The 24,208-nt window shown below is 40.9% G+C and overlaps 1 protein-coding gene across 3 annotated transcripts in view; it reads left to right on the top strand.

Annotated features, from left to right (window-relative positions):
- Positions 1 to 24,208, top strand: part of LOC124255897 — a 102,305-nt gene that overhangs the window by 61,768 nt on the left and 16,329 nt on the right. The window contains exons 9-10 of one of the 3 annotated variants that reach the window (XM_046689843.1): positions 2,368 to 2,409; positions 3,378 to 3,795. The exons of 1 other annotated variant lie outside the window; for it this stretch is intronic. In XM_046689843.1, coding sequence (XP_046545799.1) covers positions 2,368 to 2,409; positions 3,378 to 3,604 — 269 coding nt within the window. In that variant the 3' untranslated portion in view covers positions 3,605 to 3,795. Of the gene's footprint in view, positions 1 to 2,367; positions 2,410 to 3,377; positions 3,796 to 24,208 lie in introns of those variants that run through there. One more of the 3 variants, XM_046689845.1, reaches the window with a different exon arrangement.

The raw sequence follows: 24,208 nt of genomic DNA, 5'->3' as shown, positions 1-24,208 counted from the left end.
GTGAGTGAGTTCAGTTTTACGCCGCTTTTAGCAATATTCCACCTATATCACGGCGGGGCACAACAGAAATGGGCTTCACATATTGTACCCATGTGGGGAATCGAACCCGGGTCTTCGGCGTGACGGACGAACGCTTTAACCACTAGGCTACCCCAACTAAAAGGAATCCAAAAGGAAAAGATCTGGGTTTTTTTATCTCATGGTGGCCACAACAGATACTGAAGACAGCGCCCAACAGGGAACATACGCCTTCCCTTATTGATCTACCCCACCGCCCCTATGGCCAAAAAGGCTATAAGGACTGAAACATCACTCACTGAGTGAGTGAGTGATTTCAGTTTTACGCCGCACTCAGCAATATTCCATCTACATGGCGGCAGTAGTAGTAGTGAGTGAGTTTTACTCCGCAACATTCCAGCTATATGTCGGCCGTCGGTAAATAATCGTGTCTGGACCAGACAATCCAGTGATCAACAGTATGAGCATCGATCTGCGCATTTCGGAACCGATGACATGTGTCAACCAAGTCAGCGAGCCTGACCACCCGATCCCGTTAGTGGCCTCTTACGACAAGCATGGGTTATTGAAGTTCAATATTCTAACCCGGTCCTCCATGGGTATTTTTCCAACCAAGTGTAAACGTGGAGAAAAAACCTAGAGTAAATGAATAGGGTAGTGAGCACCTTGGTTTCAGGTGCAAGTGCGTGTGAACGCTGGGTATCAGGCATATTTATAGTGCGCCTATTCCACATCCTGGGGCATGCTCAAAGCGCTATGTACAGATCATTTGTCAACCAAGTCAGCGAGCCTGACCACCCAATACCATTAGTCGCCTCTTACGACAAACATGGTTTACTGAAGGTTCATTCTAACCCGGACCTTCACGGGTTCTCACTCACAGCGAATAAAAACAGATTACATATGGATGCCTTTGTCTGAGTCCTCCTCAGTTTCAAAACAATAAGTGCTGATCATATTCATAGTCAGAAGGTATCTTTCTAAAGCTCCACGAGATCCAGGATGATAACCACTTGACGTAACCTGAGTTGTATCTAGCTGATGCATAGACTGTCAGCCATGAAATTGGAGCTGTGATCTGAATAGTCCTAACCAAACACAGTGAAGAACTTCACCAAAGCCTTGATAAGGACCCGAGTCACCTGGAAAGCTCATCCATGGTCGTCCGTACATTAAAACACATTGGATCTGGTTCTCTGGATGGTGACGTGGTGCGATGGGATGTGGATGGGTTGATGTCGACATGGTGTGTTGAGATAAGGATGTGTTGATGGTGAGGTGTTGTGATGGGATATGGATGTGTTGATGATGAGATAAGGATGTGTTGATGGTGAGGTGTTGTGATGGGATATGGATGTGTTGATATTGACGTGGTGTGATGGCGTGTTGATGTCAACGTGTTGTGATGGGATATGGATATCATGATGTCAATGTGGTGTGATGGGATAAGAATGGATTCATGACGACGTGGTGTGAATGGATTGTTATGTGACATGAACCGACGTGATATGGCAATGACATGTAATTTGACCTGACATGGTGTGATGCGACAGGATGTGGCGGCATAATCTGACGTGATGTGAGAGGCACGATAATCTTTTCAATGATAAGGGACATGTTCACACTGTATGCCTATGGAATCAATTTGACTGACTGACTTACTGAGTTTGGTTTTACGCCGCTTTTAGCAATATTCCAGCAACATAGGCTTCACACATTGTACTCATGTGGGGATTCGAACCCGGGTCTTCGGCGTGACGAGCCAACGCTTTAACCATTAAACTACCCCACCGCCCCGGAATCAGTTAGAGTTCACTGAGCCAAGTTAATACTACGACTACGACGTCAATTAATTGGTGTTCCGTGACGTCATTGAAAGGTATGACATTATCATTGGACTGTCGGCGTGAAACTGTAGAGACAGTGAGTATTTTCGGTAGAGACCTGTAACTGTAAGTATTTTGATACGGAATTTAACGTGCGACCCCAGTTCATATCAATAGAAAAGACATGACAGTCCTTCCCACTTTGCTCTTAGATACTTTGAATTCACACCCGCTGACTTTCTAAATATGTCTCTCCTTGGAACATATATTGAATCTTAAAATGTCCACATATCGCTGAAATATATATACAAAAGAATAAAGATTCTTCGTGGGGCCACTATGATTTACGACATACAACAGCATTTCAATTGTCAGTCTGTTTTATGACGATCTTTGTCAAAGAGATGCCAACAAACAATATACAACAGTTCAACTTTCCTGGTATGTTGTTTCTTGTATTGCCGACATTATGTATATTTCCTAGGTCGTGTTCTACCCCTGCTGTTTCCTGCTTACATTTCAGGGCTGGTGAATACCTTTGATGACGACAGTACAGGTGGTAAAGGTATGTCACTGTCCATCCACTGCAGAAATAGTTGACCTTAAACTGCCTGTTAAAATGTATCATCCATGTTTGATGGTGACTGAACATGAAACATACAAGATAACAGGGGTGGAAATAACTTTAAAATTGCTAGTGTACTCCAGTACAGTGGCACATGTAAAATAACTTGCCCTGATAATTTGTCCACTATACTGGCCGATTTTTTGTTGATTTTTTTAGATAAACAACATAATTAACACTGGAAAGTCAACTGGACACCGGTACAGTGTGATATACAAATTTGCTTGCCCGACAGAAAAAAACCCAAAAAATCCACTGGAATGGGGCGTCGTCCAATGGGTTATTTCCACCCCTGGATAATCAGGCTCGATTATACGTTAAAGCATCCTCCATCGGGTGTACAATATAAAATAATGATGGGAGTTATTTGAGTGGATCTATCACAAGAGGAAAGTAATGCAATGTCGTAATATGACTTGAAGCGCCAGGGTGTAAATACAGATATTCCTTATATACATTTCTCTGTATGAACTGTTTGAAGTGGGACTCGGTTATACGTTAAAGCATCCTCTCCAAGCGTACAATGTAAAATAACGATTGGGTTATTTGAGTGGATCCCTGAAAATCAGTGAGCGAGTGAGTGAGTTGCATTTTACGCCACATTCAGCAATATTCCAGTTAACTGGCGGCGGTCTGTAAATAATCGAGCCTGGACAAGACAATCCTGAGTTCAACAGCATGAGCATCGATCTACGCAACTGGGATACGATGACATGTGTCAATATATAAGTGTACAATGTAAAATAACGATGGGGTTATTTGAGTTGATCACTGAAACTCAGTGATGACCGCAGGTGTTTGCAAATAGGTGAACAGTAATACGCTATTGGGAGCACAGGATCTCCCACACCTGGAATATATCGTAACCAATTCTGTAGACGTCTCTGACAGATGTTTTTTTTTTCCAGAGGAACATTGCCGCTCCACAATTGTCATTGCCGGAACAGTAGGTGTCGTCGTTATCGTCATCAACGTCCTCGCTGTCATCGTATGTCTGCGGAGACATCACTGTCAGAACAGACAACCACCGTATACGCCCCGGGCAGCAGAGCCTCTGACTACGGATACGGGATATGCCACCGTCGATGATGTGGGCTATGCAAGTGGTCAATACCTACGCCCAACTGTTGACTAAGTCATAGATTCATCATTCTAAACAGAACCCACGCTCCTTTCCGTGCCAGCATCGGACTATTGTACTACAGACAAATACTACAACCTGCACATACTGGAAGGAGACACACTTTGTGCTTACTGAGGAGTGAGTGAGTGAGTTAAAATTTATCATCACATCGGCAATATTTCAGCCATATCGTGACGAGATCAATTAATTTTACGCATAGTAGTTAATGGTAAATTGTAAAAACCTGTCAACGAAGGACTAGATTATCACAGATTCGAAATTAAAACTAGTAATTAGATCTAAAACAGTTTAACTATAGATGGCAATACAATATAAAAACAGGCTATATTTTGCCAACAACTGAAGGTAGATCACTATACTAGGGACCATGGGGACTTACAGTACATTTGCTTTCTGCATGGGCCCTAGTTGGATTTACATCATCCCGGCAGCTGTTCGCAATTGAGACAAATCTAGCCATATAGTAAAATTGCATATATTCTACGATTAAAAAAGTAGAGTTTTAATTTACTGGGAATGTTTAGGGACTTACGTACCCTCTCAGGAGGACAATTAGTTTACAGTTTTTACCCCCCCTCGAAGATACAGCCACTAACAATCTGAGTTATTAATTCAAACTATTTACAAAACATTTAACAAATTTAATGCTTTTAAAAATGCAATAATTAAATGAGAACTGATATTATTAAAACGATCCTCCATAGTTCGTGATTTGAAATAGTTATCCCTTGTGATGGAATATTCAACACAGTCAAGCAAGACATGCTTGACCGTGATTCTTTCATCACGAAGGATGCAAAACGGAGGATCTTCACCTTTCAATAGGTATTCATGAGTATATCTTGTGTGGCCAATACGACTCATGATGACTTCTTTAAATCTGAACTGACAACACAAGCAGGTATAACCAATATAGGGTATTATTTCATGTAATTTATTTACACCTACTTGGGTGTCCCACTTTTTCTGCATCAGATCACGGATATAAGTTCTAATGACAGCTTTGTAATCAGAGTATGGGATGAGAAGTGGTGTCACAGATTTGTTGAGTGCTGCCTTAGCAGCAAAATCGGCCATTGTGTTACCAGAAATTCCAACATGGCTGGGTAACCAACAGAGGGCGATGTCCTATTGGCAAGTAGCAAGATCATTATATAATTCAATAATTCAATTAAAAGTGGATGTTTGCAAGAATATATATTTATATATATTTAAGCGCTGTTATTATGGCTTTTGCTTCTGCTGTGAAAATAGAACTATCGCCTGGTAATCGAGTAAAGATTGCTATGGATCCGACACATCTGTAAAAAGGATTTGTATGTATTACATGTACTTTTCAATTGATTATATTCTTGTTTAGATTGTAATCATTAGTTTCTGATTTTTTAAACTTTGTCAGTGTTAGGTCAAATTGTGGCCTCACTACGGAAGCGTAGTAGGGCTACGGTAAAACATTTTTTGGGGGTCACTATTTCGTACGTAGCACTTAGTTTATCCTAAGTGGGTATCTCCTACTTAGTATCTCCTACGTAGGACTTAGTATCTCCTACGTAGGACTTAGTATCACCATCGTAGGACTTAGTACCTCCTACGTATGGCATACTATCTCCTACTTAGGAGTTAGTATCTCCTAAGTGAGTATCTCCTAAGTAGCACTTAGTTTCTCCTACGTAGGACATAGCATCTCCTACGTAGGACTTACTATCTCCTACGCAGGGCATACTATCTCCTACGTAGTACTTAATATATCCTTATATATCGGATTATGAAGTATGGTTATTTAGTTGAGAAATGTTTGGCTATGCAGAGAGAGAGACAGAGAGAGAGAGAGAGAGAGAGAGAGAGAGAGGAGAGAGAGAGAGAGAGAGAGAGGAGAGAGAGAGAGAGAGAGAGGTCCTACGTAGGAGATATTATGTCCTACGTAGGAGATACTAAGTCCTACGTAGGAGATATTATGTCCTACGTAGGAGATACTAAGTCCTACGTAGGAGATATTAAGTACTACGTAGGAGATAGTAAGACCAAACAAAATTTTCACCGTGGTCCTACTACGCTTACGTACCTCACCAAATGCCAAGGAGGTAAAAAAAGAAAAATGGAAGGAGCTATATTTTCTAGCCCAATGCCAGCAGCATTGGGCTAGTCCCAGAGGCAGAACAAGAGAAGACTCTTGCTGTATAGATCCTTATATAGAGAGCTGAAAACACAGCTGAACGCAGGGTTAGACTCGTTAGAATATACTTTTGTTACATACTGTAAAGATAGTTTTATACGGTTTGGTTAAGACTAAATCATCGGCCTCGACGTAAAGACTGTCAACAGGAGAAGTTCTAAAAGAGAAAGTCTTAGAGCCTGGTGATGGATAGAATCCAGCAGTTTGAGGTTGCTTTTACAGCCCCCACCATATACGATGGAGTCGTAATCAAGTTTCGATCGGACTAATGATCTCTACAAATGAAGGAGGGTAGTTTGGTCCCCTCCCCAGTTTGAATTTGAAACGACATCCAATAAGTCGAGTGCCTTCAGGCATTTGGCTTTTAGATGTTTGATATGTGGCAGAAAGATTAAATGCGAGTCAAAGATGAGACCAATTAATTTAGCTTCCTTGTCAACTTTGATGTGTGCGCTTTTTAATGATAGTTCAGGGTCTTTATGGGATGTGTATTTTCTACAAAAATGTATACAATTGGTTTTGGATTTTGAAAATTAAATCCCGTTTCCATACACCATCTATTAATTTTGTTGAGACAAATTTGTAATTGTCTCTCAATAGTTCGCATATTTTTACCACAGCAAGAAATATTTAGATCATCGACAAAAAGGGATCCATCGATTGAATCACTTAAAACCTTTGAAAGACTATTTATTTTAATACTAAATAGATTGACAGACGAAATATTGCCTTGTGGGACACCCTGATCCTGATTGTAATGATCAGACAGGGTAGAACCCACACGGTCTTGAAATTGCCTGTGAGTTAAAAAGTTGGATATAAATTGAGGCAAACGGCCTCGCAATCCAAAATCATGTAAATCTCTTAAAATACCATTTTTCCATGCCGTGTCATATGCTTTTTCTAAATCGAAAAAGATCGACACATCATGTTGTTTTTGAATAATGACATTTTTTTACAAAATATTCTAAACGCAGACTGGTACTTCTGTTTTTACGGAAACCACATTGAATATCTGTTATAAGGTTATTAATTTTCCAAGTACAACACAATTCCATTATTTATCATGCGTACCATGGTCTTGCAAACGCAGCTAGTTAGTGAGATCGGTCGATAATTATCAGTATCAGAATTAGTATGATCACGTCCAGGTTTAGGGATGGGTAAAATAATAGCATCGCGCCATGAAGAAGGAAATTGTCCAGACGTCCAAATATCATCAAAAATGTTTAAGAGGGTTTCTAATCACGATTCCGGCAAGTGCTTCATGATACTATAATGCCGTTGTAATGTATGTTATCAGCCCCTGTAGCAGTATGGTGAGCTTGGTCAAGAGCAGTACGAAGCTCATGAATAGAAAATATTTCATTGTAGTCTTCCCCATTATCTGAATTGAAATTAATAGTGTTCTTTTCCGGTTGTGTTTGATATTTTTGGAATTGAGGTACATAATTCGACGAGGAAGAATGTTTGGCCAGAGTTTCTCCAAGTTTATTTGCTATATCGGATTTACTAGTTAGGAATTCGTCTCCGTCTTTAAGATGCTTAATGCTAGATTGAGAGCCTTTTCCTTTTATATTTTGGATCATGTTCCATACCTTTGATATCGGCGTTCGTGAATTTATTTTTGACACATAATTTCACCAGGATTGACGTTTACTTTGCTTGAAGGTATGTCGTGCCTTAGCATTTAAAATTTTAAATGTATTCAAATTATGGACCATAGGATGGCGACGGAAATAATACTCAGCCTTCGTCCGTGCCTTTCTAGCCTGTTTGCACTCATTGTTGATCCATCATTTTCGGATGTGTGGAATTGCAGAGGATTTGGGGATACATTCATCAGCTATATTGTTGAGTTCATCAGAAAAATCCTTTATCGCATCAGGAACATCAATAAAAAGTTCAGGTTTAAGTCTGTTACAACACAGAGTTTGATATAAATGCCAGTTATCTTTTTTAAAATCCCATCTTGAGAATGGGGCAATAGCAGATGGGTTCACAGGCTGTAGTACTGTTGGAAAATGATCACTTCCACAGAGGTTATTGTGGACTGACGATTCAAATTCATTCAAAAGGCGTGAGTCTGTAATTGATAAATCAAGAGCTGAATATTTCCTGTGCCATGATATAAATATGTGTTGGAACTGTCATTATATATACATAAATCATTTTATCTGACCACATTTCTTCTAATAGTTTACCCTTATCATAAGTAGTTGTACACCCCAAAGTAGGTTGTGGCCATTTAAATCCCTCATAACAATACAGGGCTTCGGGAGCTGGTCATATACACGGGCATGTTATGACATGTCACAAATGGAAAAAAAATCGCTACAGTTTTTGCTTCTTTTGTGGTTTATCTGGACATTATAAATGTAAGTTGCATTTTCATTAAAAAATAAATGTATTTAAATTGTAGTTGTATTATTTCAATTTTATTATAAAAATAAACTTCATATTTATCAGCATGATATAGGTAATGTCTGAGAATGTCTACATCTCTAAAATCCAAGATGGCGGTGAAATGTGAATAACGAACAACGGATATAGCGAACTAAATTTCTTGGTCCCTTGGAATTCGTTATATCCGTGCTCTACTGTAGGATTTGAAGTTCAGTCTTCTGAAGAGTTGAAGACAGTGAGATATACAAAGAGGATCATGTGAGCGCAAACTGTAAAGTGAGTCAAACGGCAACATTAGTATTAAGTGAAACAGGGCTATGGATAACCGTCTGTTTGATAAGGATCGAAGATCCTCCAGTAGCCCTATCACCTGGGGATGAAAAATAATGATATGCATTGAATGGCATAGTTCAAAAGTATCTGTCTGTTTTAAAATGTTTCCTGCAGACAGATTGCTGATGACTGAAATCCTGGACTAAGAGCTGCAATTCATTGAAATTAGTCCTTAGTCCTCGGCAATTCCATTGTCTGATATTATTCGGATAACCTTTCTTTTGAGGGGATTTATTGGGGATCTACCCTGCACTTTTTTGGTGGGCGACAAGCTGTGTGCCCTAGAACGGACGTTTTCAGACACGTCCAAGTCTTCAAATGATCCATATCTGTTGAACAGTTGAATTTTATTTTCGGATCCTTTTGGGACTCTGCCACTTAGCTTCTTCGAGGAATCTGGCTTTTTACTTTTGGTTTTATTGAGTTGAGACCTTGTTGACGACTGAGAAGATAGTTCATGATCAAGGGGTGTTTCTGATTGAATTTCAGATGTACCAGTAAGTGATTCCGCTGTTTGAGTAGATATGGCAGGTGAGAGAGGTAGAGGGGAATCCGTTCTCACCCAAGTCAAGTTTGTCTGACAGCTTGCAGATACTTTCGTTATTGTAGATTTTGCTTCTGGATTTGATCTGGCAATGGAAGCATAGCTTTCTGTTTGTACTGAGCTCTGGACCATTTATTTGGCATCTGCAAAACTGATGTTTTGGGTAAACTTTATTCTTTTAATAGCCATTTGCTGTTTCCAGACAGGACATTATTTTGAGAAGGATGGGTTATCCCCTTCGCAGTTGTAACACTTTTTGACATTACTGTCACAATCATCTGTTGTGTGTGTTTTTTCACTACAGTGGGCACACACAACAGACAATGTGCAAGTATTTACGCCATGGCCGAACTTTTGGCATTTGAAACACCTAAGGGGATTCGGAATGTACGTGTCAACACTGATACTACAGAACCCTGCCTTAAGTGACTTTGGAGCAGTAGGTGACAAGAAGGAAAACAGATACGTGTTAGTTTTAATGGATGTGTTGTTTTTGCGGGTTGAGAAACGTTTGACATATAGTACACCCTGATCTCTCATCTCGGAAACGATATCAAGTTGGAACATGTCTGCCAGGAATCGATCACGGTCTCGCACGATTCCCTTGCTCGTGCTAAGTGTTTTGTGGGCCGTGACGGTAACGAGAGTGCCAACAAATATCAGTGTTCAAAAGGTTGGTTGACTGTTGTCTTTTGCTACACTCAATCAACAGCACACCAGAACATATTCTTCTGATATTCTTTACATCGCCGGCAATGCATTGGATACCCTCAGACACAGCAAAAGGGTTTAATTTCAATGGTGTGTTATCTGCGGGGTTGAAGAACTCTTAGCGTTATCCAGCACCCACCAGCAGCTGTTGGAGGGGCTGTGGTTGTCGATCCAACTCGTCACACAAACGTTCTATTGAGTTTTAATCTGGCTATCCGGACGACCACAATAAAACGTCACCGTTGTTGTTGTGTATGTATGCAGCTGTTAAATGTGCTGCATCTGAAACGTGACGTAGTCTTGCTGGAATTCGGTGTTGGTCATGTTGCTGACGGGAATGTGATCAATGAAGAGTTGCGCCATTAGGTTGCCCTTTCAATGGATCAGGTAGATCCTGGCCTTGTGGAAGATGGCTCTCCACATCATTACATTGTCACCAACAAACCTGTCTACTTTCTGCATGAGGTGTGCCGTCATGGCAACGTGGCCAAAATCTCGCTGAAATAGCCATCTTCATCATTGGAGCCACAACCGATGCACCTGTGATAATTGCAGTCTCTGTTGACAATGACATCTTGAACTAGACGTCTTGAAGATCTTCCTCACGTAAGTGCTCATGCCCGATATTGTCCATACAGTTGACACTGCCATGGTCCTTCGTTGACTAGGCGGCATACCGCGTCTTGGGTAGCGTGAGTGAGTGAGTTACAATTTTACATCGCATTGGCAATATTACAGCCATAAAGCGATGAAAACAAGGTAATCATTCTAAAATATCTGCCGACAAAGGACAGTAAAATTAAGTAGACTATCACAGATAGATATATATAAAACTAGTAACTAAATCTAAAATACTTTAAGTATAGAAGACGATACGATAAAAACAGGTTATAGATCGCCAACAACTGAAGGTAGATCACCATACCAAGGACCGTGGGGACTTACAGTGCCTTTGCTACCTGCAGGGACCGTAGTTGGATTTGAAACCATCCCTTCAGCCGCTGGCGGTTGCAGGAAAAGTTTAGCCGAATTTAAAAAAAACAAAAATACTACGATTAAAATCCGGAAAGCTCAAATTTAACTTTGAAAGTTTTGGGACTTACGTACCCTCTCAGGAGGACAATAATTTTACAATACTTCAATCCCCTTTGAGAGTACAGCCACTTGCAATCGAAGTTGATAATCTAAACTACCAATTATAAAACCTATGTAGAAAACATATATCAAAATTCATTTAACAAATCTCTCTTTTTAAAAGTATCAGTGATTAAATGATAACTAACATTATTATATAGGTCCTTTACTGTTTTGATATTGAAATATTTATCCCTTATGATGTCTTGGGTAGCGGTGGTAACATGTGCCGCAAATAGAAAAGGTGCTTGTTGCGGCCATATTAAATGTCAAGCGGTCGATGAGGTTGTATGTCTGCGCTTCTTTAAGTCGAGGCATCTCTTCACTTTAATTACAGTCCAAAGAAAAACAAAAGCCTTCCCTTTTTGTGTGGTTAGTGATGGTGTTTCACGTGCAGTACATGTACATTCATTATTTGTGTGGTTTGCACATGACTGCTTTCTGGTGACAAAATACGTTTTGCATCTAACGATTTAAACAAAAGGAATTTCACTGACATTTAGGTCGTATGCACCAAACCTGAACCAGACTCCTCTCTTCGATCATATTTCATCTATTTTGTTTTTTTCATTTTTGAGGAATACATTCATTAGTATTAATAATGTCAATCAGCCGCCCCCTGAATATCAGAAAACAAACTGTTGAAGAACTGAAAACAGTCTTGCTGGCAGCACACATCCCTGCCGTACTCCTCTTCTCGCAGGGAACAAGCCGGTGTTACAAGTAGTTACTTGAAGATGTGGCCAAGTATTGCCCTGCATGGACTGAACAACAAGGAGAAATATACGGTAGTTTATACCACAGATAGTTTACAGTAGTTTATACCACAGATATCTCCGGTTCACCTTATCTAATGCTTTCGTAGAGCCGGGTTCGATTCCGCAAAAGGGTACAATGTGTGAAGCTAATTTCTGGAGTCCGTCGCCGTGATGCTGGAATATTGCTAAAAGCGGCGTAAAACCATACTCACTTACTCATTGTCGCTTCCATGCACAACAGTATGAGCACACATGCATTTTAGTACACACGTGTACCTGGACATTATAGTATCAGTGTCCAGCAGTATCTGTGTCAACAGACACCCCTGAAGTCTCACAGTCCTCTCCGTGAAGACACACTCCAGAATCAGGGCAGATCTGTTGAGGATCAGTAAACAGCCGTATCAGAACACAAGCAATATCAGTACACGAGTGTACCTGAACATTATAGTATCAATGCACAGCAGTACTGAACACTCGTGACGTGTCACTAACATTACATTTGCTTATGTCTAGGGTTGGGTATTGCCAAGTTGTTTGTATTGCGATATACTGTAATATGTGTTGGCGGATTGCAATATGTATTGCAATATATTGTGAAAGTGTAACACATGGGCTAAGATAATGAAATTTCCTTTACTTTCTTTTGTAACAATGCCACTGGCCACTGTCAGCACTCAGGTGTGATTGTACAAGAGATCAAAATTGAAGACTTCGCACTAAAGTTTGGAACTCGAGAAAAGGCGTCTTCAGCAGCGTCTGCCATATTGATTGGTTTATCCCTACAGCGAATGCTGGTTCCAGTCGAGTTTTAATTATTTATATGGTTTAAAAGCCACGCAAATGCAATTATATGACCAATAAACATCTCAAAATATTTGACTATTTTACGAGAATTACCGATCAAGGTCACGGAGATTGCCGATCTTATCGGGTGAACCGGTTCGCGAAAAATGTACCGCAATATATCGCGTTGTGAAGTTCGAATTGCAATATACCGGTTAACCGGTATTATCGTCCACCGCTACGTATGTCATTATCTTCTTGTTCCTGTTCAAAGTTGTCTTTTTATTGTGAACACCTTCTTCCTACAAACCACATAAGACACAATCAGTGTGAAATGCATACCTCTTTCCCTGACAAGAATCTACAGCATTTCAATGATCCACAAGCTTGATATGTGATATCGTGAACTCATCTGTCTTGACGCACTGTCATTTGATGTTAGCAAAATACTGATAGTCATCACATAAAAAATGTATATCATAATTAGTAACCATTATAGACATATCTACTTAGGCGTCAATCTACAATGAAGTAGCTAAGTGCCTGCAAAGTGTGTTTTAAAGCGAGGTATAAACTGACAATGTCAAACTCTGCAGGACAATACAAGCTAGGCATCAAAGCACTGGAGCCTCTGTAGAAGTAAGACAAAATATCTGTTTATGTTTACAAAGTGGCTTCCCTCTTTAGGCAATCAGTCACTTTAATCTAACCTTATGCACTTGATACATGAGTAACCATAACAATGGTTTCCATTGGCCCAATCAACCATTTTGCAAATCATGGAACGAGTCATTGACAAGTACACACACCAAATCATGGAACGAGTCATAGACAAGTACACAACACCTGTCAATAGCAGATATTGGTTCCACAAGATGAAAGGGCATAGTGAAACCCAGGGTCCATGCTTCCAATAAGCTTAGATAAACCAAATTTGACCCCACATGATAGTTGTCTGTTGAATCCATGATTTGATCCTTATCAAAGTGTGAACAGTATATACTGACACTCACTGAGAGCAGATTCAAGTTCGGAGCTTCCAACATTCATGGCCTCGTGTTGAAAGAATTGTTTTGAAAAGACAATCGGGAGCATATGTGTTTAAATGTTAAACGAAATGAAAACGAGAGAAAAAAGACTAGTAACAGCGGACATGCACTCGCCAAGGATCATATCTGAGTCAAGTTCATGGACGGTGGCTACTGGGTCGCATTCAGGAACAGGATCATATCTGAGTCAAGTTCATGGACGGTGGCTACTGGGTCGCATTCAGGAACAGGATCATATCTGAGTCAGGTTCGTGGACGGTGGCTACTGGGTCGCATTCAGGAACAGGATCATATCTGAGTCAGGTTCAGGGACGGTGGCTACTGGGTCGCATTCAGGAACAGGATCATATCTGAGTCAAGTTCAGGGACGGTGGCTACTGGGTCGCATTCAGGAACAGGATCATATCTGAGTCATGTTCAGTGACGGTGGCTACTGGGTCATGTTATGGAACAGGATCATATCTGAGTCATGTTCATGGACGGTGGCTACTGGATCGTGTTATGGAACAGGATCATATCTGAGTCATGTTCATGGACGGTGGCTACTGGGTCGTGTTATGGAACAGGATCATATCTGAGTCAGCTTCATGGACGGTTCTACTGGACGGTGGCTACTCTGAGTCAGGTTCAGGGACGGTGGCTACTGGGTCATGTTATGGAACAGGATCATTTCTGAGTCAGGTTCATGGACGGTGGCTACTGGGTCGTGTTATGGAACAGGGTCATATCTGAGTCAGGTTCAGTGACGGTGGCTACTGGGTCATGTTATGGAACAGGATCATATCTGAGTCATGTTCATGGACGGTGGCTACTGGATCGTGTTATGGAACAGGATCATATCTGAGTCATGTTCATGGACGGTGGCTACTGGGTCGTGTTATGGAACAGGATCATATCTGAGTCAGCTTCATGGACGGTGGCTACTGGGTCGCATTTAGGAACAGGATCATATCTGAGTCAGGTTCATGGACGGTGGCTACTGGGTCATGTTATGGAACAGGATCATATCTGAGTCAGCTTCATGGACGGTGGCTACTGGGTCGCATTTAGGAACAGGGTCATATCTGAGTCAGGTTCAGGGACGGTGGCTACTGGGTCGCATTCAGGAACAGGATCATATCTGAGTCAGCTTCATGGACGGTGGCTACTGGATCGTGTTATGGAACAGGATCATATCTGAGTCAGCTTCATGGACGGTGGCTACTGGGTCGTGTTATGGAACAGGATCATATCTGAGTCAGCTTCATGGACGGTGACTACTGGGTCGCATTCAGGAACAGGATCATATCTGAATCAGGTTCGTGGACGGTGGCTACTTAGTCGTGTTATGGAACAGGATCATATCTGAGTCAGGTTCATGGACGGTGGCTACTGGGTGGTGTTTATGGAACAGTATCGTTGTTGGGTGACTTCGAGTGACTTACCATCATCCATAATAGCATTTAGGGAATTAGCATTGTAGAAAGGACTGAGCGGAAATGCAAATAATGTGGTTTGTGGTTTGATCAACGTCGTAGTTTCTCCCTCCATCAGTAGCTTTAAACCAGTGAAGGTCCGGGTTAAAATTGATCTTCATCAGTAACCCATGCTTGTCGTACGAGCCGATGAACGGGATCGGGTGGTCAGGCTTGCTGACTTGGTTGACACATGTCATCGGTTCCCCACTGCGCAGATCGATGCTCATGTTGTTGATCACTGGATTGTCTGGTCCAGATCCGATTATTTACAGACATAGATTGATGCTAAGGTTTTTGTGAATGAAGATGTTTATCATTTTCTCAGAAACATGACGTGAAAACCAAACCCAACAGTTTCAATTTCTCGAAAATTCATTTGACTCCCTCACCAAAATACATACAATGCATGTTAAGTTAGACAGCTGATTTTGTATGATGTCGATGTCTGAATCTGAAAGGGTGAGTTCTAATCCCGGATGGGACTCAACCCAACAAAAGTACCAGAATCTGTACTGAGACAATATATTCCCAAGAATATCATATGATACATTTGACCACTTTCTAAATGGCATTGTGTATTCAATACATATGCGGGGGCGGTAGGGTAGCCTAGTGGTTAAAGCGTTCGCTCCTCACGCCGAAGACCCGGGTTCAATTCCCCACATGGGTACAATAAGTGAAGCCCGTTTCTGGTGTCCCCCGCCGTGATATTGCTGGAATATTGCTAAAGGCGGCGTAAAATTAAGCTCACACACTCAATACATGTACGATAATTATACGAGGGAATATATAGACGTGTGCAGTCATTCTGTAGCCACCAATCATGATGCTAATACACAACACCAATTGTTCAGTGTCCACCGGCGATCTTTTCACATGGCACATTTCCCAATAAACTGATTTAGAGTTCAATATTGATACACAGTATAACAGATACCACAGTCTTCAATATTGATACACAGTATAACAGATCCTTAAGAGGAAATCAAGTCAGCTTCGTGCCACATGCACGTTCGAAACCCATATGAGACTCAATCACAAAATTACTAGATATAACATATAGCCCAGCTAGATATAACATATAGCCCACATATAACACAAAGCCCATATATAACACATAGCCCATATATAACACATAGCCCAGATATAACATATAGCCCAGATATAGCATATAGCCCAGATATAACATATAACCCAGATATTACATATAGCCCAGATATAACATATAGCCCAGATATAGCATATAGCCCAGATATTACATATAGCCCAGATATAACATATAGCCCAGATATAACATATAGCCCAGATATAACATATAGCCCAGATATAACATATAGCCCAGATATAGCATATAGCCCAGATATTACATATAGCCCAGATATAACATATAGCCCAGATATTACATATAGCCCAGATATAACATATAGCCCAGATATAACATATAGCCCAGATATTACATATAGCCCAGATATAACATATAGCCCAGATATAACATGTAGCCCAGATATAACATATAGCCAAGATATAACATATAACCCAGATATAGCATATAGCCCAGATATAACATATAGCCCAGATATAACATGTAGCCCAGATATAACATATAGCCAAGATATAACATATAACCCAGATATAGCATATAGCCCAGATATAACATATAGCCCAGATATAGCATATAGCCCAGATATTACATATAGCCCAGATATAACATATAGCTCAGATATAACATATATCCCAGATATAACATATAGCCCAGATATAACATATAGCCCAGATATAGCATATAGCCCAGATATTACATATAGCCCAGATATAACATATAGCCCAGATATTACATATAGCCCAGATATAACATATAGCCCAGATATAACATATAGCCCAGATATAACATATAGCCCAGATATAACATATAGCCCAGATATTACATATAGCCCAGATATAACATATAGCCCAGATATAACATATAGCCATAGCTGCATGTTAACGTTAGTAAATGCGAATCGATGCACAACATGAGCGTCCTTTATGCGGATATATTAAGACAACTTGGTGTCATGTTATCGTTACTATCTCTATGATTAGTGTGGAAGTAACGCACAGAGATAATATGTTATCTGAAATGATAATGATAATCTGAAATAATAATGTATAACATCACACATGCCTTTCAGAAAATGGTTTTATGTACAGGGGCGGATACAACTGTTTGAGAAGGGCACACTCTTGAGAAACGGGCTGTGCACACTTCATTTCAATGAGAGTTTCAATGGTCATTTAATACACTTTCAGGATAAAAAAGGGGGGAGGGGGATGCGCACCCCTGCAAAGCCCACCCCCTCCCTGGATCCGCCTGTGAATGTAACACAAATTACGTGATCAAGGCAAGTAGTTGTCAGACTTCCATTTCCGGGGATATGTGGCCGAGTAGGTTAGAGCGCTCGACTTGGGTGCTGACGATTAGATGCCTTATTCTGAAAGTGTAGGTTAGAATCCTGCACGAGGCTAGAAAAAAAGCAATTGCTAACATTTGTACTTTGCTGAGAAAATATAAGCCCAAATATAACATATAATGTATAGGATATATGGTAAAGTTAGTAAATAGGAATAAATGAATCGAGGAAAGAAGATTAAGGAAGAGACCTCATTCAGTCGGCTCTTTTAAGTGACACACTATGTTCAGGGGAAGGTGGTTAAAGCGTTCGCCCGTCACGCCGATGTCCCGGGTTCGATTCCCCACATGGGTAGAATGTGTGAAGCCCATTTCTGGTGTCCCCAGCCATGATATTGCTGGAATATTGCTGAAAGCGGTGTCTCACTCACAAGGAAACAAAACAAAATGTTAAGACTCCACGGAGTTAATAACAAAGGACTCTTCTACTACTTGTTTCATATTAATTGAAACCGTGAGTCAATGTTCAACACTCATGAAACTTCCTGCGTGACGACAAACACATCAAAAGACGGGAAGAAGGAAGTATTTCAATGAGATAATTTGTGGGCTGTATATTGGATGTATGTGAAAGCCTTTTTCATGCTTATTTGGGACAGATCATGCACTTGAGGTCACTGGGAGTTAATCTGATCAGCTCTTCGAATTGGTAAAGTAAGTACTAGTATGTTTAGGTCGTATATGATTCCGTTAATTATTGATTTATTATAAGTACATAAATTGTCGTTTTGTTTGAATAATTGTGAAGGTAAACTTTCAGTACAGGGACATTAGTTACGAGTGTCGGTCAAAAAGTAGTCGGCCTGACCTAGAAAATGAGACAAATGCAACTGTTTTTATGTTATATTTTTCTGCATACTTTCTGGTAATCTTAAGCAAATTGGTTTATGCCATATTCCAGCCTCACGATCCCCATTTGTTTGAGTTTTTATCTTGGTAACGTTTTTGTCTGTACTTATTACAAGCAGTATTATCAAAACAAACACTGTGAATGCGCTATATTCATTTCATGGAATATGTCAAAAACATTTGTCGTGATTTTGAGGGATTTTGTAAAATCCCTAGGAATTTTGTGAGCCACCGAGTGAATCAGGAATTTTATAAAATCCCTGAATCCAGTGATTTGACACATTCACTGTAACATATACTGCCCTGATGAAAATTGAACATTGCTGCATGCAATGTTAAACAAAACCGACAAATGAACTATGCCCCATATTCCAGATAACTGTTGTCACTCGAATCTGGCCGATGCAATCTGATATCATGCATAATAGTGTAGTCAATATTTGAAATGAATTGATGACTTTTCGTTGAGATCTCATTATGAATACGCTAGAAATAAAGTCTCCATTGTGAGGAAACCCGACAACTCATCGGAGTGAGTGAGTTTAGTTTTACGCCGCACTCAGCAATATTCCAGCTATATGGCGGTGGTCTGTAAATAATCGAGTCTGGACCAGACAATCCAGTGATCAACATCATGAACATTGATCTACGCAATTGGGAACCGATGACACGTGCCAACCAAGTCAGCGAGCCTGACCGCCCGATCCCGTCAGTCGCCTCTTACGGCATGCATGGGTTACTGAAGATCAATATTCTAACCCGGATCTTCACGGGTCCTGTGACAAGTAAGTAGACGTGTGTTTATTGATCTTCTACTAAGCAATGACATATGCAGATACCTTCATCAGCTGTATTCAGTATAAGACTTGTACATATATGTGATGTTGTCATGTCAAGCTCGAAATACACGTAGACACCTTCTGAACAACAGGCAAGCTGTATGTAGTTTGAATAACAGATGCCTTTGTGTAAGAAATACAATCATAACTGCTGCTTTATTAAAGTATTGACAGTTTTTCCTTTCCTTTGAAACAGCTGACTGCTATTTACGTGATGAAACCCTAAAACAATCATTAAAAACACTGGTCGTAGTCACCACTAATATTACAATCTAATAGTGATATCACTGTAACTATCTATGCTATGTTAAAGGCAGGGCCGATTGTACCTGCTAAATCCGGCTATATCATGAACATGCTCTCGTTCTGCTTTGTTCGCCGCAAACTGATGCTCGTCCGGAATGGATGAGTTGATGACATGCTGTGAAGGGATATGGATGGGTTGATGTCAACGAGGTGGGTTGGGATATGGATGTGTTGATGTGAACGAGGTGGGTTGGGATATGGGTGTGTTGATGTCAACGAGGTGGGTTGGGATATGGGTGTGTTGATGTCAACGAGGTGAGATGGGATATGGGTGGGTTGATGTTGACGAGGTGAGATGGGATATGGGTGTGTTGATGTTGACGAGGTGAGATGGGATATGGGTGCGTTGATGTCAACGAGGTGTGTTGGGATATGGGTGGGTTGATGTTGACGAGGTGAGATGGGATATGGGTGTGTTGATGTCAACGAGGTGGGTTGGGATATGGGTGTGTTGATGTTGACGAGGTGAGATGGGATATGGATGGGTTGATGTTGACGAGGTGAGATGGGATATGGGTGTGTTGATGTTGACGAGGTGAGATGGGATATGGGTGCGTTGATGTCAACGAGGTGTGTTGGGATATGGGTGGGTTGATGTTGACGAGGTGAGATGGGATATGGGTGTGTTGATGTCAACGAGGTGGGTTGGGATATGGGTGTGTTGATGTTGACGAGGTGAGATGGGATATGGATGGGTTGATGTTGACGAGGTGAGATGGGACATGGGTGTGTTGATGTTGACGAGGTGAGATGGGATATGGGTGTGTTGATGTGAACGAGGTGGGTTGGGATATGGATGTGTTGATGTGAACGAGGTGGGTTGGGATATGGATGTGTTGATGTGAACGAGGTGGGTTGGATATGGATGTGTTGATGTTGACGAGGTGAGATGGGATATGGATGTGTTGATCTAGGCATGGTAAAATGGGATATGGATGTTTTCGTGTTGACGTGGTGTGATGGGATATGGATGTGTTGATGTCAACGTGGTGTGATGGGATATGGATGTGTTTATGTAAACGTGGTGTGAGGGGATATGGATGGTTTCGTGTTGATGTTGTGTGATGGGATATGGATGTGTTGATGTCAACGTGGTGTGATGGGATATGGCTGCGTTGATGTAGACGTGGTGTGAGGGGATATGGATGTGATGATGTAGACATGGTGTGAGGGGATATGGCTGGGTTGATGTCAACGTGGTGTGATTGGATATGGCTGTGTTGATGTCAACGTGGTGTGATCGGATATGGATGTGATGATGTAGACGAGTGGTCATGGGATATGGATGTGATGATGTAGACATGGTGTGAGGGGATATGGCTGGGTTGATGTCAACGTGGTGTAATGGGATATGGCTGGGTTGATGTCAACGTGGTGTGATGGGATATGGAAGTGATGATGTAGACATGGTGTGAGGGGATATGGATGTGTTGATATTGACGAGGTGTGAAGGGATATGGATGTGTTGATGTAGACGCAGTGTAATGGGATATGGATGTGATGATGGAGACGAGGTGTCATGGGATATGGATATTATGATGTTGACGCGGTGTGATGGGATATGGATGTGTTGATGTATACGAGGTGTGAAGGGATATGGATGTGTTGATATTGACGAGGGGTGGTGAGATATGTATGTGTTGATGTGAAGGTGGTGTGGTGAGATATGTATGTGTTGATGTCAACGTGATGTGGTGAGATATGGATGTGTTGATATTGACGGGGTGTGAATGGGATATGTATTGGTTGATATTGACGACGTGTGATGTGATATGGATGGGTTGATGGTGACGTTTTGTGATAGGATATGGATGTGTTGATGTCAAGGTGGTGTGATAAGATATGGATGGGTTAATGTAGACGTGGTGTGATGGGATTTGGGTGTGTTGATGTAGACAGGGTGTGAAGGGATATGGATGGGTTGATGGTGACGTGGTGTGATGGGATATGGATGGGTTGATGTAGACAGGGTGTGATGGGATATGGATGGGTTGATGGTGACGTGGTGTGATGGGATATGGATGGGTTGATGTAGACAGGGTGTTAAGGGATATGGATAGGTTAATGTAGACGTGGTGTGAAGGGATATGGGTGTGTTGATGTAGACAGGGTGTGAAGGGAATATGGATGGGTTGATGGTGACGTGTTGTGAAGGAAAATGAATGGGTTGATGTAGACAGGCTGTGAAGGGATATGGATGGGTTGATGGTGATGTGGTGTGATGGGATATGGATGGGTTAATTTAGACGTGGTGTGATGGGATATGGATGTGTTGATGTAGACAGGCTGTGAAGGGGTATGGATGGGTTGATGGTGACGTGGTGTGATAAGATATGGATGGGTTAATTTAGACGTGGTGTGATGGGATATGGATGTGTTGATGTAGACAGGGTGTGAAGGGATATTGATGTGATGATGTAGACAGAGTATGAAGGGATATGGATGGGTTGATGGTGACGTGGTGTGAAGGGATATGGATGAATAACAGAACCAAGAGCCACACAGACACCTACATGCAGGTCACTTTATACGTACAATAACTATTTTACCACACCTCAACATTCTTAACTTAAACCGGTACGATAATGAATCAGCCATGTGTACCTCCACTGTAATCGTTAGGGCTGGCGAAAAACATTTGCTAACTGCATTGATCTATTTCAGAATTTCCAACATGCACTATAACAAGAAGGCAGTATGATGACAGTGACTTCACCGGGGACGAGGTAGTGGCGTTGAAGGTGAACGTAACTGGAGACTACTGTTCTGAGTCGGCCCAGTTTCAGTTGCAAACAGCAAACATTCAAACGGGTTTGAACTACTCACAATGGAGGGCGAGCACAGATGTCATATTCAATCTGACTGAGTCCCAACTCGGGGAAGTGAAACTGGTCTTCATCTGTGGACGATACAGCCAAGCGTTACCATGTGAAGGGATTCAAGAATTGAGTGAGAGTAATACATTTTGAATATTTAAGACAGGAACTTCATTATAATGCGTGGATAATGATATCGGACGGTAGGAGGATGAGATATTGCAGACAACATTTTTTTTAATGACAATCATTTAATTAGTCTTATTTCCTGATAATATTTGATACACAATAACGTTTTACTGGTCTTGCAAAATATACCCGAATATCGTGTAACAAAGTCAAATACAAATGAGAACTTTCAAGTGCAGCCGAGTCACAAATTACCAGGACCTGCCAATATGCAAAATATTTATAATTGAACAATTTACATATAGGCACCATATTGCATGATTGGAACCAATTTCAATATTTAAATTACTTTAAATTTATGTTACCCAATATTGTAATCCAGTTCAGTCTTACGCATAGAGAGGAGTAGTTGTTAGGTTCTATACTCCTTGGTAGGATCATAATGTCTAAGTATTTTGTTCTGAATTAGATTAAAGTTTTCCTTTACCATTTTTTGCGTAAATCATGGACTGTGTCAACATAAATACTACATTGAGTGAAACGATATTCTTTTTTTTGAATCCAAACAATATGCCATCGTTACTAGAGCCAATATGTGACAATATGTGATGTTATTTTCCAGGAATTGATCCCCCTTCTACGGATAGGACAGGGAACTCGACACTAGCTCCTGTTTGCATTGTCAGCGTTCTTCTTGTCATCTTGAGTTTAATCTTCTTGTACAAGCGACGTCACAGACATCGTACGTCAAATATGGCAAATGCACTACATAGTCACGTGTCTCGTGACGCAGGATATTCCAACATCTGTGTCGTGGAGGGAGCAGTTTCTTGGGCAAATATCACCAACAGATCACTTCCACCTACACTGGGTGTTCAAGATCCCTATGAGGGCCCGTTCATCAGAGAGTCGGACGGCATGTCGCCCATCCTCTGCGAGCATCCGGCGTTGTTCCCACCCAGCAGCTTTTTAGACCGATATGACGTCATGACGTTAAGAAATTACTACCGCCCCAGAAGAGTTAAAGTAGTCCCGGAAGAATCAATGGTCTGTTTTTATTTAGGTACAGAGTCAGCATTGCATGACCTTCCTGAAGGCCTCGTCTCCAGTGTTAAGAGACGGTTGGCCCCTTACCCAGTAGAACGACTGGTCATGAAATTAAAGTTGTTCTACCCCCCTCAAAGCCAGGACCACTGGGATCGTTGTTCCTGGAGGTCCTCGCAGATAGACCTTGGGTGGGAACTTAGACACCCAGGGGCCAGTCAATCAGGGATGCTGGGCCGACAAACAAACAAACAAACAAAAAAAAAACCTTACCCAACCGTGTCATCAAGGGAAGCCAAAAAGTGTATCTTAATAATATTATTATTGACATATTAGCCATTTTACATGTACTCCGTCCGGTTTATTATTGACATATTAGCCATTTTACATGTACTCCGTCCAGTTTATTATTGACATATTAGCCATTTTACATGTACTCCGTCCGGTTTATTATTGACATATTAGCCATTTTACATGTACTCCGTCCGGTTTATTATTGACATATTAGCCATTTTACATGTACTCCGTCCGGTTTATTATTGACATATTAGCCATTTTACATGTACTCCGTCCGGTTTATTATTGACATATTAGCCATTTTACATGTACTCCGTCCAGTTCCTTTATATTGTTCTTGTTAGATATAGAAGAGTTGTACCTAAACCATATTGAATGTATTAACCATATTTATATATAATTACTCACCATTGTACCAATTGTAGTGACATTGTTAAAAAAAAAAGAATAATAATAATAATAATTTTTCCTCGATGTTGTAACGTATATTTGTATTTGTATGGTTGCGGTTAATC

The sequence above is a fragment of the Haliotis rubra genome, unplaced genomic scaffold, assembly GCF_003918875.1.
Source record: "Haliotis rubra isolate DU_JTF1 unplaced genomic scaffold, ASM391887v1 Scf611, whole genome shotgun sequence".
Classification (NCBI taxonomy): Eukaryota; Metazoa; Mollusca; class Gastropoda; order Lepetellida; family Haliotidae; genus Haliotis; species Haliotis rubra.
Note: the sequence above shows the minus strand (reverse complement) of the source record. Positions and strands in the feature narration are given on the sequence as shown.